Genomic DNA, 13,183 nt, shown 5'->3' on the forward strand with positions numbered 1-13,183 from the left:
TCATCTTGCAATGTCTCCTTTTTCTCACTGATCTCCAGCCACAGTGCTTTTAATTTCCAATTTAGAGCCTTTGCACATACTTTTATGTTGACCTGAATTGTTCCTTTACCACTGTCCTCCAATCAACTTATTTAATTCTCAGATTAAGTGATATTTTCTCTAAAAAGCCTTTTTTTCCTCTTAACCTTCAGGTCTTAAATCATAATCTCATCATGACCTGCATTTAAATTTATGTAACTTTTTAAAACTTGTAATTATATATTTACTTGTGACTATTTAAATCTGTCTCCTAGAATAATGACTATTTCAATTTCATTATTCAAGAATTGGTTAAATGAATTAAACTAGAACTTGATATAGAACCATTAAGTCTTTCAAAAACACCAGCTTAAAAGACACTACAATTGGTGATGTAGCTCATTGGTAGAGCACTTGCCTTAGCATATTCAAGGCCTTGAGTTTAATTCCAGTACAGAGGATGGAAAGAGGAATGATGCAAACAATTATCTAGTAGTCGGTTACTTTTACCCACTCTTGTATCATAAAATCTTTCAGTTTTTAGGATGAAGGGAGGTGGTTCAAGTGATGGAGCACCCGCCCAGTAATGTATAAACAAAATAACAACAATACAACGCCCTGGGAGCTAATGGTTCATGCTTGTAATCCCAGCTGTAGGTTCTCAGTTCCATACCAGCCCAGGGAGAAAAATCCTGTAAGACTCCATCTCCAAAATAACCAACGAAATGCTGGACTAGAGCTGTGGCTCAAGTGGTAGAGTGCCAACCATGAGTAAGCAAGAAAAACAAGAGCTCTGGACACTGAGTTCAAGCGCAGGTACACACAGACACACAGACACACACACACACACACACACACACACACACACACACACACACACTCTGTTAAATTTTAGACAAAGCTTGAGATGAAGATCTCTCTCTCCTTCAGTTACCACACTATCTCTTTTGTAATATTTGTCTTAGGAGTTTTTTATTAGGAAAGAAAGCTCTTGAAAATCAGATCAGTGGTTTATGTAGTTTAGCAACAGGTTAGACTATGAGGTTAGTGAAGAAGGGGTTCCTATAAACAGATCAAAGTCCATATTCCTGGTGGATGAGGAATGAAAGTTTAAAGTTTAATAATTCTTAAGATTGATGTTAAAATGATTATAAAGTACTCATTAGCTTACTCATGTAACTGTAACCCTCTGTATAGTATCTTTACAATAAAAAAAGGATTATAAAAATTAGCTAGCATATAAATGCCAACCACAGGCAGTTAAGTTCCTTTCCTAGGTAGTAGTGAGTGAATAAAACTGTTTAGGAAGGAATTTCATATCAGTAGTATTTGCCCTTAGTATTCATTTTGCTGGCAGTACATATGAAAAAGTATTCCAGGGCTGGGAATGTAGTAGTAGAGTGCTTTTCTTGCATGCATGAGGCCCTGGGTTCAATTCCTCAGTACCACATAAGCAGAAAAAGCTGGAAGTGGCTCTGTGACTCAAGTGGTAGAGTGCTCGCCTTGAGCTAAAGAGCTGAGGGACAGCACCCAGGCCCAGAGTTCAGGCCCCACAACCCACCAAAAAAAAAAAGAAAGAAAAAGTATTCCAGTTGAGTGTCTGTGTCTTGTCCTCTTCCCCACTTATGGAGAAAGTTAAGAAGATGAGTAGTGGGCTGGGAAGGTGGCTCAGTGGTAGAGTGCTTGCCTTGCATGCATGAGGCCCTGGGTTCGATTCCTCAGTACCACATAAGCAAAAAGAAAAAAGCTGGAAGTGGTGCTGTGGCTCAAGTGGTAGAGCACTAGCCTTGAGCTAAAGAGCTGAGGGACAGCACTCAGGCCCAGAGTTCAGGCCCCACAACCGGACCCCCCCCCCCCCCCAAAAAAAAGAAGATGAGTAGTGCATATTTTATTTTCTAAGAGATACAAATAGTTCTTTAGAAAGGATATCGTAGAGGAGAGGACTGGTTGAAAAATCCTGTGAGAATGGATGCTGGAAAGTGACTGACAAAATTTATGGATGAGGATGAACTGTGGTAGTGGTTTAAAATTTCGAGTTTAGCCTTAAACATAGCATTGTCTGTTGTGACTGAACATAATTATATAATCTCTGAGCCTCAGTTTTCCTCATCTGGAAAACAGACACAATCCTATTTAGAATGCTCTTTTATTGTTCTTGTTGGTCTTGAATTCAGGGCCTGAGGGCTGTCCCTGAGCTCTTTCACTCAGGCCACTTTGAACTACAGCTACACTTCTGGTTTTCTAGTGATTAATTGGAGACAAGAGTCACTAACTTTTCTGCCTGGGCTGGCTTTGAACCATGATCCTCAGATCTCAGCATCTTGAGTAGCTAGGATTCCAAATGTGAGCCATCAGCACCTGGCTTCTCTAGAACTTTTCTAAAAATTAAGTGAAACATTGCATGTGAGGTACTTTGCACTGTGCTTACCAAAATGCTAGTTCTTTAAGTACATATTGAGTGAAGTGATGCCAAAGTAATGAGTTTCTGAATTAGGGAAGAAGCTGTGGAAGGGTTGGGTGTTGGATAGATGAGAATGAAGGTAAAGCTGACATCAAGATTTCTTGCCTGAATCTTGGTGAAAGGACAAGAGTAAAAAGGTCTAAGAACCTTAGTGAGGCTATGGCTTACTTGTATCATCTTCACATTTATATCTCCTACCATAGCGCCTTCCAACTGGAATAATTTAGTAGATAACTTTTTACTAAATGAATACAGTAACTTAAAGTTGATATTGTAGTTAATGAGAGATATACCTGGATAGAATTCTGGAGAAACTTCAGGCTTATAGAGACTTAAAATTGAGAAACAAGTTTTATTTACTTTTCATTTCCAAAGATAAGCAAAGACATCAAGTTTTCCCACCTTTGCAAATTTGTATCAACACATTATAGAAGTGATTGTTTCTAGGGCTTGGGCTGTCAAAATGTAACAGTGTTGATTAAGTCAACAAAGGGTCTACTAACTTTTTAGTTTCAAAATGTAGCAGGAATAAACCAAGATATAAATTGATGAAGGTGCAGGCTCCTGAGATAGTCCCTCATTTTCCACAGCAGATAATTCTTAACGTTCTGTTGATAGGATGTGTATGTGTATGTGCAAGTGTAAGTGATTGTGGTTTTAAAGAAGAGTTCCTCTTTGTTATATAAATAACTTTCCTTAAGTTTTAATTTTGTATATGTTAAATTCTCTTAAAAAAGACACACTTATATTTTCTTTAGCTGAGTTGATGGCTCCTGGAGAACGGGCATAGCTGCAGAATATGAGTAGTTTCCCAAGAAGAGTACACTGCCTTTGGCACAAGGAGCAGAATAAAGGTGAAATGGTATTACATAGGGTTTTTCAGTAAAAGTAAGTAATGTTTTTGTTATGGATATGTTCTCAAGAGTATGCAAGCTGGAAAGAACTGACAGTTTTCTTTTAATTTTGTTGCATCATTTTTATGTTTTAGCATGCTTTATCATAATATGTTGAATGCTATGAGGATGAGGATATTTTCAAAGCAGTACCTTAAATGTGAGCTTAAGTGAACAAGGTAGAAAAATGTTTTGAAAAATAACTGATGGAACTATTATGGAATGCTCAGACTTGAACAGTAATATTAATTGTGAAAATGTTTAGTTAAAGGGAATCTCTTTAATATGCTTACAGAATGACTTTTTTTTTTTTTTTTGGCGGTGGCAGTGGGGGGGGGCAGTCTTGGGGATTGAACTCAGGGTCTGGGCACTGTCCCTGAGCTTCCTTTGTTCAAGGCTAGCACTCTACCACTTGAGGCACAGAGCCACTTCCAACTTATTCTGTTTATGTGGTACTAAGCCACATTCCCAGCCTTCTTTTTAAAATTTAATTTAAATTCTTTTGTGCCAGTCCTAGGGCTTGAACTCAGGCCTTGGGTACTGTCCTTGAACTTTAGTGCTTATGGTTTGTGCTCTACGACTTTGAGCCACAGTTCCACTTCTGCTTTTGGTAGTTAATTGGAGAAGAGTCTCATAGCCTTTCTTGTCTAGGCTGGCTTTACAATCTTCAGATCTCAGCCTCTTGAATAGCTAGGATTCCGGGCATGAGGCACCAGCACCTGGCTGAGAATAATTCATTTTAATTAGATTTTTTTTCCTATTGTTGCTTTGATAGGAGAATTAGGAAAACATAGTTTAAAGAAGCTTTGTTGCCAGGCACTGGTGGCTTATACCTGTAATCCTAGGTACTCAGGAGTCTGAGATCTGAGGATCAAAGTTGGAAGCCACCATGGGAACAAGTACCTATGAGACTCTCATCCTAATTACCCAATAAATAGAAGTGGAGCTGCATCTCAATGGTAATCACCAGTCTTGAGAAAAAAAAAAAAAAGCTAAAGGAAAGGATCCAGGCCCTGAGTTCAAGCCCCAGTACTCTCATTAAAAACATAAAAATTAAAAAATAAAAGAGGAAGCTTTGTCTTAGGTTTATAAAGAGTTCAATTATTGTCATGCACATCAAACTAAAAAAGAAACTTAGTTTTTTTTCACTTATCAAATAGGGAAATCAATCCCTGATTATGTGATGAATGTATAAAGGTAGTTCTTTTTAATTCATTTATAAAAATTCATTTATAAAAGCAGGCAGTGGAGTAAATTGAAGCATTAAGAAAAAGCTTCATTAAATTGTTTCTGTTGATTTTGCCTTGCATCTTTTACTTTTATTCCTTAGAAAAAAAGCAAGATTGGTAGTGGAAATGGTTAAGAAAATGTCTAAAATCTTACTTAGATAATTAAAATTCTACATCAGGATATTTTGAGACATTGAGAATTAGACAGAAATAAAAACTACCAATACTATGTTTTGTTTTGTTTTGTTTTGTTGTTGATGTTGTTTTGCTGGTCATGGGTCTTGAACTCAGGGCCTGGGCACTGTCCTGAGCTCTTTTGCTCAAGGCTAGTGCTCTGACACTTTGAGCCACAGCTCCACTTCTGGTGTTTTGAGTGGTTAATTGGAGATAAGAATCTCATGGGGACTTTTCTGCCCAGTCTGATTTCAAAACTATGATTCTTAGATCTCAGCATCCTGAATAGCTAGGATTACAGGTGTGAACAACTAACGCCTGGCCCACTAATGTTTTTATTTCCTATATACTTTGGTGAACTTTGAAATCTTCATTTGAAAATTTGTTTAATAATGACAGTATTAATAAGGTAAGCAACTAAGATTTTGGAGGTTTGTATTGTTTTTATTTTGGCATGATCTAAAGACTGATATATACTCTGTGTGCTGGTTGCTCATGCCTGTAATTCTAGCTACTCAGGAGGCTGAGATCTTAGAATCCGGTTCAAAGCCAGCCCAGGCAGGAAAGTCCCTGAGACTCTTATCTCCAATAAACCACCAGAAAACCAGAAATGGCACTGTGGCTCAAGTGATAGAGTGGTTACCTTGAGCTGAAGAGCTCAGGGAGAGCGCCCAAGCCCAGAGTTCAAAGCCCCACAACCGACAGAAAAAAAAGAATGACATATAAAGAAAGATGAGGGAATCTGATGAGATATGACCCTTAATACGGAATGATTCATTGAGCAGTAAATAAATCCAAGTTTGGGTAAATTTATAAATTTTTTAAATATTATCATTGTAACCACATATTTTTATTTATAAGCAATTTCTCTTTTATTGAATATTTTACAAGGGTTGAGTATAGCTTTGCATTTAGTGGAGAAGTTTGGACACACATAGAAAAAGTACAGGTATACTCACAATGATTATGTATAAGATAATTCTTACAATAAGTACTCTTGTAAAAGAGGTTAGTTAGTATAATCCTACAGTGTAGGATTCCAGTGGCTCATGACTGCAATCCTAGCTACTCAGGAGATCGAGATCTAAGGTTCAAGGTTTGAAGGCAGTCCAGGCAGGAAACTCTGTGAGCTTTACCTCCAATGAACGAGCAAAAAGCTGGAAGCAAAACTGTGACTCAAAGTGGTAGAGCACCACTGAGCGAAAATACTAATAGCATCCTAGCCCTGAGTTTAAACCCAGGTATTGGCATTAAAAAAAAAAAAAGATAGAGGGCTGGGATGTAGCTCAGTGGCAAAGCGCTTGCCTAGCAAGTGCAACGTCCTGGGTTCGATCCCCAGTACCAAAAAAGAAAAAAGACCAAAAAAATACAGTTTAAAAAAACCCAAACAAACAAACAAAAAAAAGATAGATATGATTCCCATACCTGTTGTACATTTTAAAAACAAATTGAATAAAATTAATAATGTTGAGTTGTTCATTATTAAAAAATGAATTTCTGGTTCCTTGATTTCATACACTGTCTTAATGGGGATGATGAGTTTAAGCAATATATTCTCTATCTTGAAATAGTAGAGAAACAAAAAGTTTATAATACTGGGTGATAAATGTGCTACTAGAGGCACAGAGTACAACTGGAAAACAAAGGAGGATTTGAAAGCTGTCAGTATAGGGGGAGGGAACAAGTGAAGGAGTCAAAAGAGGGTAAGAGCAAAGCTTGAATCTTGATCTTTATAACCACAAAGGGAATCAGAAAGGCTGGGAAAGCCGGGCGCTGGTGGCTCACGCCTGTAATCCTAGCTACTCAGGAGGCTGAGATCTGAGGATCACGGTTCAAAGCCAGCCCGGGCAGGAAAGACTGTGAGACTCCTATCTCCAATAATCACCAGAAAACCGGAAGTGGCACTGTAGCTCAAGTGGTAGAGCGCCCGCCTTGAGCTGAAGAGCTGAGGGACAGCGCCCAGGCCCAGAGTTCAAGCCCCATGACCGACAAAAAAAAAAAAAGAAAGGCTGGGAAGAAGGAAACTACATAAAAACTTACAGTTGCCAGGTTTTAGTGGCTTAGCTATCGATAATCTTAGCTACTCAGAAGGCTGAGATCTGAGGACTGCAGTTCAAAGCCAGCCTGAGCAGGAATGTCTGAGGCCCTTATCTCCAATTAACCACCACCTACTACTACTACTAATATAATAATAAGAATACAATAAGCTGGAAGTGAAGCTGTGGCTCAAGTGGTAGAGTACTAACATTAAGTAAAAAAGCTCAAGGATACTACTCAGGTCCTGAGTTCAAGCCCCAGGACTGAAACAAAAAAAAGTTCACTTAGGAATTATTTGTCAAAGGTAAAATTACTGAAGACTCTTTGTAGTAATGGTAATATTAAAATGTTACTTGGTTCTTAGAGCAGGTTTTTCATTTTTATTTTTATTTGTGTCATTGCTTGTGCTTGAACTCAGGACCTTGGTGCTATTCCTGAGCTGTTTTGTTCAAGGCTAGTGCTCTACCACTTGAGCCATAGTTCCTCTTCTGGCTTTTTGGTTATTAACTGAGTAAGAGTCTCATAGACTTTCTTGCCTGAGCTTCTTTGAACCAAAATCCTTAGATCTTACACTCCTAAGTAGCTAGGATTGCAGGGTTTGTTTTTATTAGAGGTTAAATTCTTTTTGTATGTAATTCTAAAAGTTAAATAAATTTGATTAAAATTTTTAATTTAATGTCTCTTGTACATGTTGATATGCTTATACTATTGATGAATTTGATGTTTTGGGAGAAATTCCATTCTAAGAAGTAGAGTCATATGACTGAAATTTTTAAAAATTTTTATTTGAAATTCAAGACCTGTTAGCATTCATGAAAGAAAAAAAGAACCAACACTTTAATAGTGAAGACAGTTACATTGAGAGTGAACTCTTACTCTTGGTTGATATATCAACACATTACCTAATTCATGAATGGTGAAATGTTATTGGACACTTGGCAAAGAAGAAAACATGTACAGAAGAAATTAAAAATGATTAGTTGCAGCCATTAGATTGTCAGTACTTGCTTTAATTTAGCTTTCTTAGCTGTGCTCTACAACTAATCAGGGCCTTTAAGGATGCATCATAAAAATTGTTTATTGAAATGGAGAAATGGATATAAGAGGGTTTATTAAGCATTCTCTTTTCAAGTTATTTTTTCTAAATTTCTTGTTGTTATAAAGTATATAATAAAGAATACATTTCTTTTTGGACATACGATGGTTTATTAAACATTCTCTTTTAAAGTCTTTTTTAATCATTAGTAACTTGTTATTTTTCTTTCCTAGAACCTATCAGGTGAATGTATATTTTTGCTTTATACTTCGGCTAGAAGCAATTTATTTTTAAAGAAAATGTCTCCTCTGAAGATACATGGTCCTGTCAGAATTCGAAGTATGCAGACTGGAATTACAAAGTGGAAAGAAGGATTTTTTGAAATTGTGGAAAAAGACAATAAAGTCAGCTTAGTAGTTCAGTATAATACTGGAGGAATTCCAAGGATATTTCAGGTATTAACCAAATTTTGATTCAGAATGCTTCTTGAATCAGATCCTTTAGTAAGTAACTCTCCCATGCCATAATAACCATCAAAGTAGCCCTGCTTGCTTATTTCCATGACACTAAATTTTTTAGCTACCTATTTTATAATTTTGTAAATTATTCAACAGCATTCTTGGCTGTATATAATAAAAAGCAGAAAGCAGTCACCATATTGAAGAGAAAACTAGTGCAAATCAATTTACAAGGATTTGGGTACTGTATACCTAATTTTGTGTGTAGTGTATGCATGTGCTTGCACATGTCAGTTTTGGGCTTGAATGCAAGACCTTGGACTTCAGGCTTTTTTTGGTCAAGGCTGGAATGCTACCACTTGAGTCACACCTCCCCTTTTGGATTTCTTTTTTCTTTTTGGCTGGGACTTGAACTCAGGGCCTTAACAATATCCCTGATGCCGGGCGCTGGTGGCTCACGCCTGTAATCCTAGCTACTCAGGAGGCTGAGATCTGAGGATCACGGTTCAAAGCCAGCCCGGGCAGGAAAGACCGTGAGACTCCTATCTCCAATAAACCACCAGAAAACCGGAAGTGGCGCTGTAGCTCAAGTGGTAGAGCGCCCGCCTTGAGCTGAAGAGCTGAGGGACAGCGCCCAGGCCCAGAGTTCAAGCCCCACGGTCGACAAAAAAAAAAAAAAACAATATCCCTGAGTAGCATCTTCCACTTAAACCACAGCTTCATTTCTGACTGTTTAGTGGTTAATTGGAGATAGACTTTTTTACAGACTTTCCTGCCTGGGCTGACTTCAAATCATTATTCTCAGATCTCAAGCTAAGATTACAGGCAGTCAGGGCTGAGAATGTGGCTCAGTGGTAGAGCGCTTGCCTTGCATGCATGAGGCCCTGGGTTCAATTCCTCAGCACCACATAAGCAAAAAGAAAAAAAGCTGGAAGTGGCGCTGTGGCTCAAGTGGTAGAGTGCTAGCCTTGAGCTGAAGAGCTGAGGAACAGTACCCAGGCCCAGAGTTCAGGCCCTATGACCGGACCCCCCCCCCACAAAAAACATAAGAAGCCGGGCGCCGGTGGCTCATGCCTGTAATCCTAACTACTCAGGAGGTTGAGATCTGAGGGTTATGGTTCAAAGCCAGCCCGGGCAGGAGAGACCGTGAGACTCCTATCTCCAATAAACCACTAGAAAACCGGAAGTGGCGCTGTAGCTCAAGTGGTAGAGCACTTGCCTTGAGCTGAAGAGCTGAGGGGCAGCGCCCAGGCCCAGAGTTCAAGCCCCACAACCGCCAATAAAAAAAAAAAATATAAGACTGGAAGCATAGCCAAAGTGGTGGCATGAACCACCAGCAAGAGGCTGAGCTCAAACCCCTGTACCACACCAAAAAGGAATTTGTTAATTAGGTTAGACCAAAGTATACTTTTTGCCCTAAACTGATCTGTTGAAGAATCTGTTGAAGTTATGCTTGAGAATATAATCTGAGAAAGAATTTCTATTTGTGTGTATGTACATGTGTGTACATGTGTGTATGTGTGTAATGAACCCGTATGTCGTTCCTGGGGCTTGAACTTGGGTTGGATGCTGTTTCTGAGGTTTCCTTTTTATTCAAGGCTAGTTCTCTACCACTTGAGCCACAGCTCTGTTTGCAGTTCTTTGCTGGTTAGTTAGAGTTCAGTGCCTGCCTAGGCTAGCATCAAACTTTAGTCCTCAGATCTCAGCCTCCTGAGTAGTTGGCATTTCAGGCATGAGCTATAATTGTTAATTTGTGTGTGCATGTGTGTGTGCTTGCCAGTTTTGGGGCTTATACTAGGCCTGGGAGCTGTTCATTATTTTATATGTCAAAAATATTCATGAAGTCGGGTGCCGGCTACTCAGGGTGCTAGCTGCTCAGGAGGCTGAGATCTGAGGATTGTGGTTCAAAGCCAGCCTGGGCAGGAAAGGCCATGAAACTCTCGTCTACAATAAACAACCAGAAAACCGGAAGTAGCACTGTTGCTCAAGTTGTGCTAGCCTTGAGCTGAAGAATTGAGGTACAGCACTCAGGCCCAGATTTATAAAAAAAGATTCTTGAGCCAGGCATCAGTGGCTCATGCCTGTAATCCTAGGTACTCAGGAGGCTGAGATCTGAGAATTAGGCTTTGAAGCCAGCCCAGGCAGGAAAGTCTGTGAGACTCTTATCTCTAATAAAACTACCAAAACACCAGAAGTGGAGCTGCGGCTTAAGTGGTAGAACGTTAATCTTTAGTAAAAAAAAAAAAAAAGCTCAGAGACAACACCCAGGTCCTGAGTTCAAACTCAGGATGGCACCAAAAAAAAAAAAAGAAAGAAAGAAAAAACAACAACTTTAAGTTGTAAGTGATGATAAGAAATAGAAACAAGTTTGTCACATATATTTATTAATTGTTCTTTTCAACTAAAGGTTTTTCTCAGATAGACTCATTTTGTTTTCAGTCTCAACCTAGGTTGACACTGAATGTTCAAATAGTTAAGCAAATGTAGGTCATCATCAGCACATAATTACTATATTTAACAATTCTAGCCTCACCTGAGGTTTTTATCAATTTACATTAACTCTTCATCTGTCAACCACCTACTGATTGTAGATACTGTACTAAGAGCTAAGAAAGAACATAGAGCTGAATAAGACATCATTCTCCCAAATTTGGAGGAATCAAATGCATATTCACATGTAAAAATATAAGACACTATCGTGCAAAGAATCAAGTGATTTATGCTTGAGAATTTAGAGAATAAATAGGGGTTGGCCAAATAGCATGATACACTTCTAAAAACAAGCTAAAGCAAAAAGGTCTGGGGACATGGCTCAAGTGCTAGAGTGCTTGCCTAGCTAAAGTGAGACTCTGAGTTCAAATCCTGGTAATACTGTGAGTGGGGAAGAAAGGCGAAGCCAGGTGTTGGTGGCTCACGCCTGTGATTCTAACTACTCAGGAACCTGAGATCTTAGGATTGTGGTTCAAAGCCAGCCTGGGCAGGAGAGTCCATGAGATTTGTATCTCCAGCAAACTACCCAGAAAAGTTAGAAGTGGTGCTGTGTTAGAAATGGTAGAGTGCTAGCACTGAGCAAAAAGAAAGGGAAGAGCCCAGACCCTGAGTTCAAGAACCAGAATTGGCAACAACAACAAAAAAAGCAAGGAAAGGGGCTGGGAAGGTGGCTCACTTGCCTTGCATGCATGAGGCCCTGGGTTTGATTCCTCAGCACCACATAAGCAACAAGAAAAAAGCCGGAAGTGGCGCTGTGGCTCAAGTGGTAGAGAGCTAGCCTTAAGCTGAAGAGCTGAGGGACAGCGCTCAGGCCCAGAGTTCAGGCCCCACGACTGGACCCAAAAAACAAACAAAAAAAAAAAATCAAAAAAAAAAAGCAAGGAAAAAAACGATAGGAAGTAGACACTGAAGAGGTAGGTAGCAATCTGAGCTTCATGTTTTCTTGTTCTACTAGGAGCTTAGATCCTATGGATCCAATAATCATAAATTCAAGTCTTTGGAAGTTAGACAAGGTAATAAGATTGAGAGATGAATCTTTGTTACTTTGGAGGAGGAATGAAAGTCCTGAACATAGGAAAAGATAGAGAAGCAAGAGGAGGAAAGTATAGTCAATTAATTCATTAGAATTGGGAGGAAAGAATCGAGAAATCCCAGTTTACAAATGGATGGTGGTCCCCTTCATGACTTCCATAGTAGGGAGCAGAGGAAAGAATTGGGGAGTAAAGGCCAGAGACATGTATTGTCTGAGGTGTCAGCTATTCTGAAGGTCAGTAGGTCTAGAGTTGTAACAAAGAGGTCTGGACTTTAGAGAAGTTGGGAGTTTTTACCATCTGGGTAGTTACTGAAATTTGGGAGCTAGATGGGTTTATTTTCATTTGTTGAAGTGACTAAGATCAGGATTATTTTCATTCACTGGTAAACACTTTCCTGTATGTAACATTAATGTTTTAAGATGGTAAATTGATTGATATAATTCCTTTATGTTATATATTTTCCTGTTTTACTAGAAAATGTCTGCTCAGACATTAGGCTTACTTTGAAACTTAAATATATAGATAACATATGTACATACATATGTACAATTTGAGTATAATCTGATACAATTGTATTTTATACAGATAAAAAAATTGTATTTTATATATAAAACTGGCAAAGGTCAATTCTCTGAAAAACATGAAATGCATTTTTTTTTTTCATCGTGGAGCTTGAACTCTGGGTTTGGGCGCTATCCCTGCACTCTTCAGCTCAAGGCGAGCTCTCTATCGCTTGGACCACAGCTCCGGTTTTCTAGTGGTTTATTGGATGGAGCTAAGAGTCTTACGGGCTTTCCTGCCTGGGCTGGCTTTGAACTGCAATCCTCAAATCTCAGACTCTGAGTAGCTGGGATTACAGGTATGAGCCACCGGCGCCTGGCGAAATTCATTATTTTTTATGTGTTTAAGGGATATGTCTTTAGTAAAAGACAGTATTCTAGTATATGTGTTCCAGATGCTAGTAGTTTACATTTATAATCCTAGCTACTCAGTAGGCTGAAATCTGAGGATTGAGGTACCGGTAGAATAGAAAAGTCCAAGAGACTTTTTTCCCCACCACACTGGAGGTGATGTTCAAATGGTAGAGCACCAACCATGATTTAAAAAAAAAAAAGCCCAATGAAAGTACAAGGCCTAGTATTCAGGGTTTGATACCAACAAACATGCGCGCATCACACACACACAAACACACACACACAGTAGATATTGTCTGCTAAGGTAGTGTACTAGAGAACAAAAACTGCCTAATGGGTAGAAATTATTTAGGTAATAATGATATTTTAGGATATTTTAATTTAGTTTTGGAAAAATTTCATTCCAGAGAAAACAAAAGATGTTGCTTTCATAGCACAT

General features: G+C 38.7%; 1 protein-coding gene across 4 annotated transcripts in view; it reads left to right on the forward strand.

Annotated features, from left to right (window-relative positions):
* The window catches only part of Usp37 (ubiquitin specific peptidase 37), an 83,833-nt gene that overhangs the window by 2,084 nt on the left and 68,566 nt on the right, over positions 1–13,183 (forward strand). For all 4 annotated transcript variants that reach the window (XM_070017199.1, XM_070017206.1, XM_070017209.1 and 1 more), the window contains exons 2-3: positions 3,238–3,367; positions 8,082–8,303. In XM_070017199.1, the coding sequence (XP_069873300.1) occupies positions 8,148–8,303 (156 nt within the window). In that variant the 5' untranslated portion in view covers positions 3,238–3,367; positions 8,082–8,147. The remainder of the gene's footprint in view (positions 1–3,237; positions 3,368–8,081; positions 8,304–13,183) is intronic.

The sequence above is a fragment of the Dipodomys merriami genome, unplaced genomic scaffold (assembly GCF_024711535.1).
Source record: "Dipodomys merriami isolate MVZ:Mamm:240054 unplaced genomic scaffold, mDipMer1.0.p SCAF_1, whole genome shotgun sequence".
NCBI lineage: Eukaryota > Metazoa > Chordata > Mammalia > Rodentia > Heteromyidae > Dipodomys > Dipodomys merriami.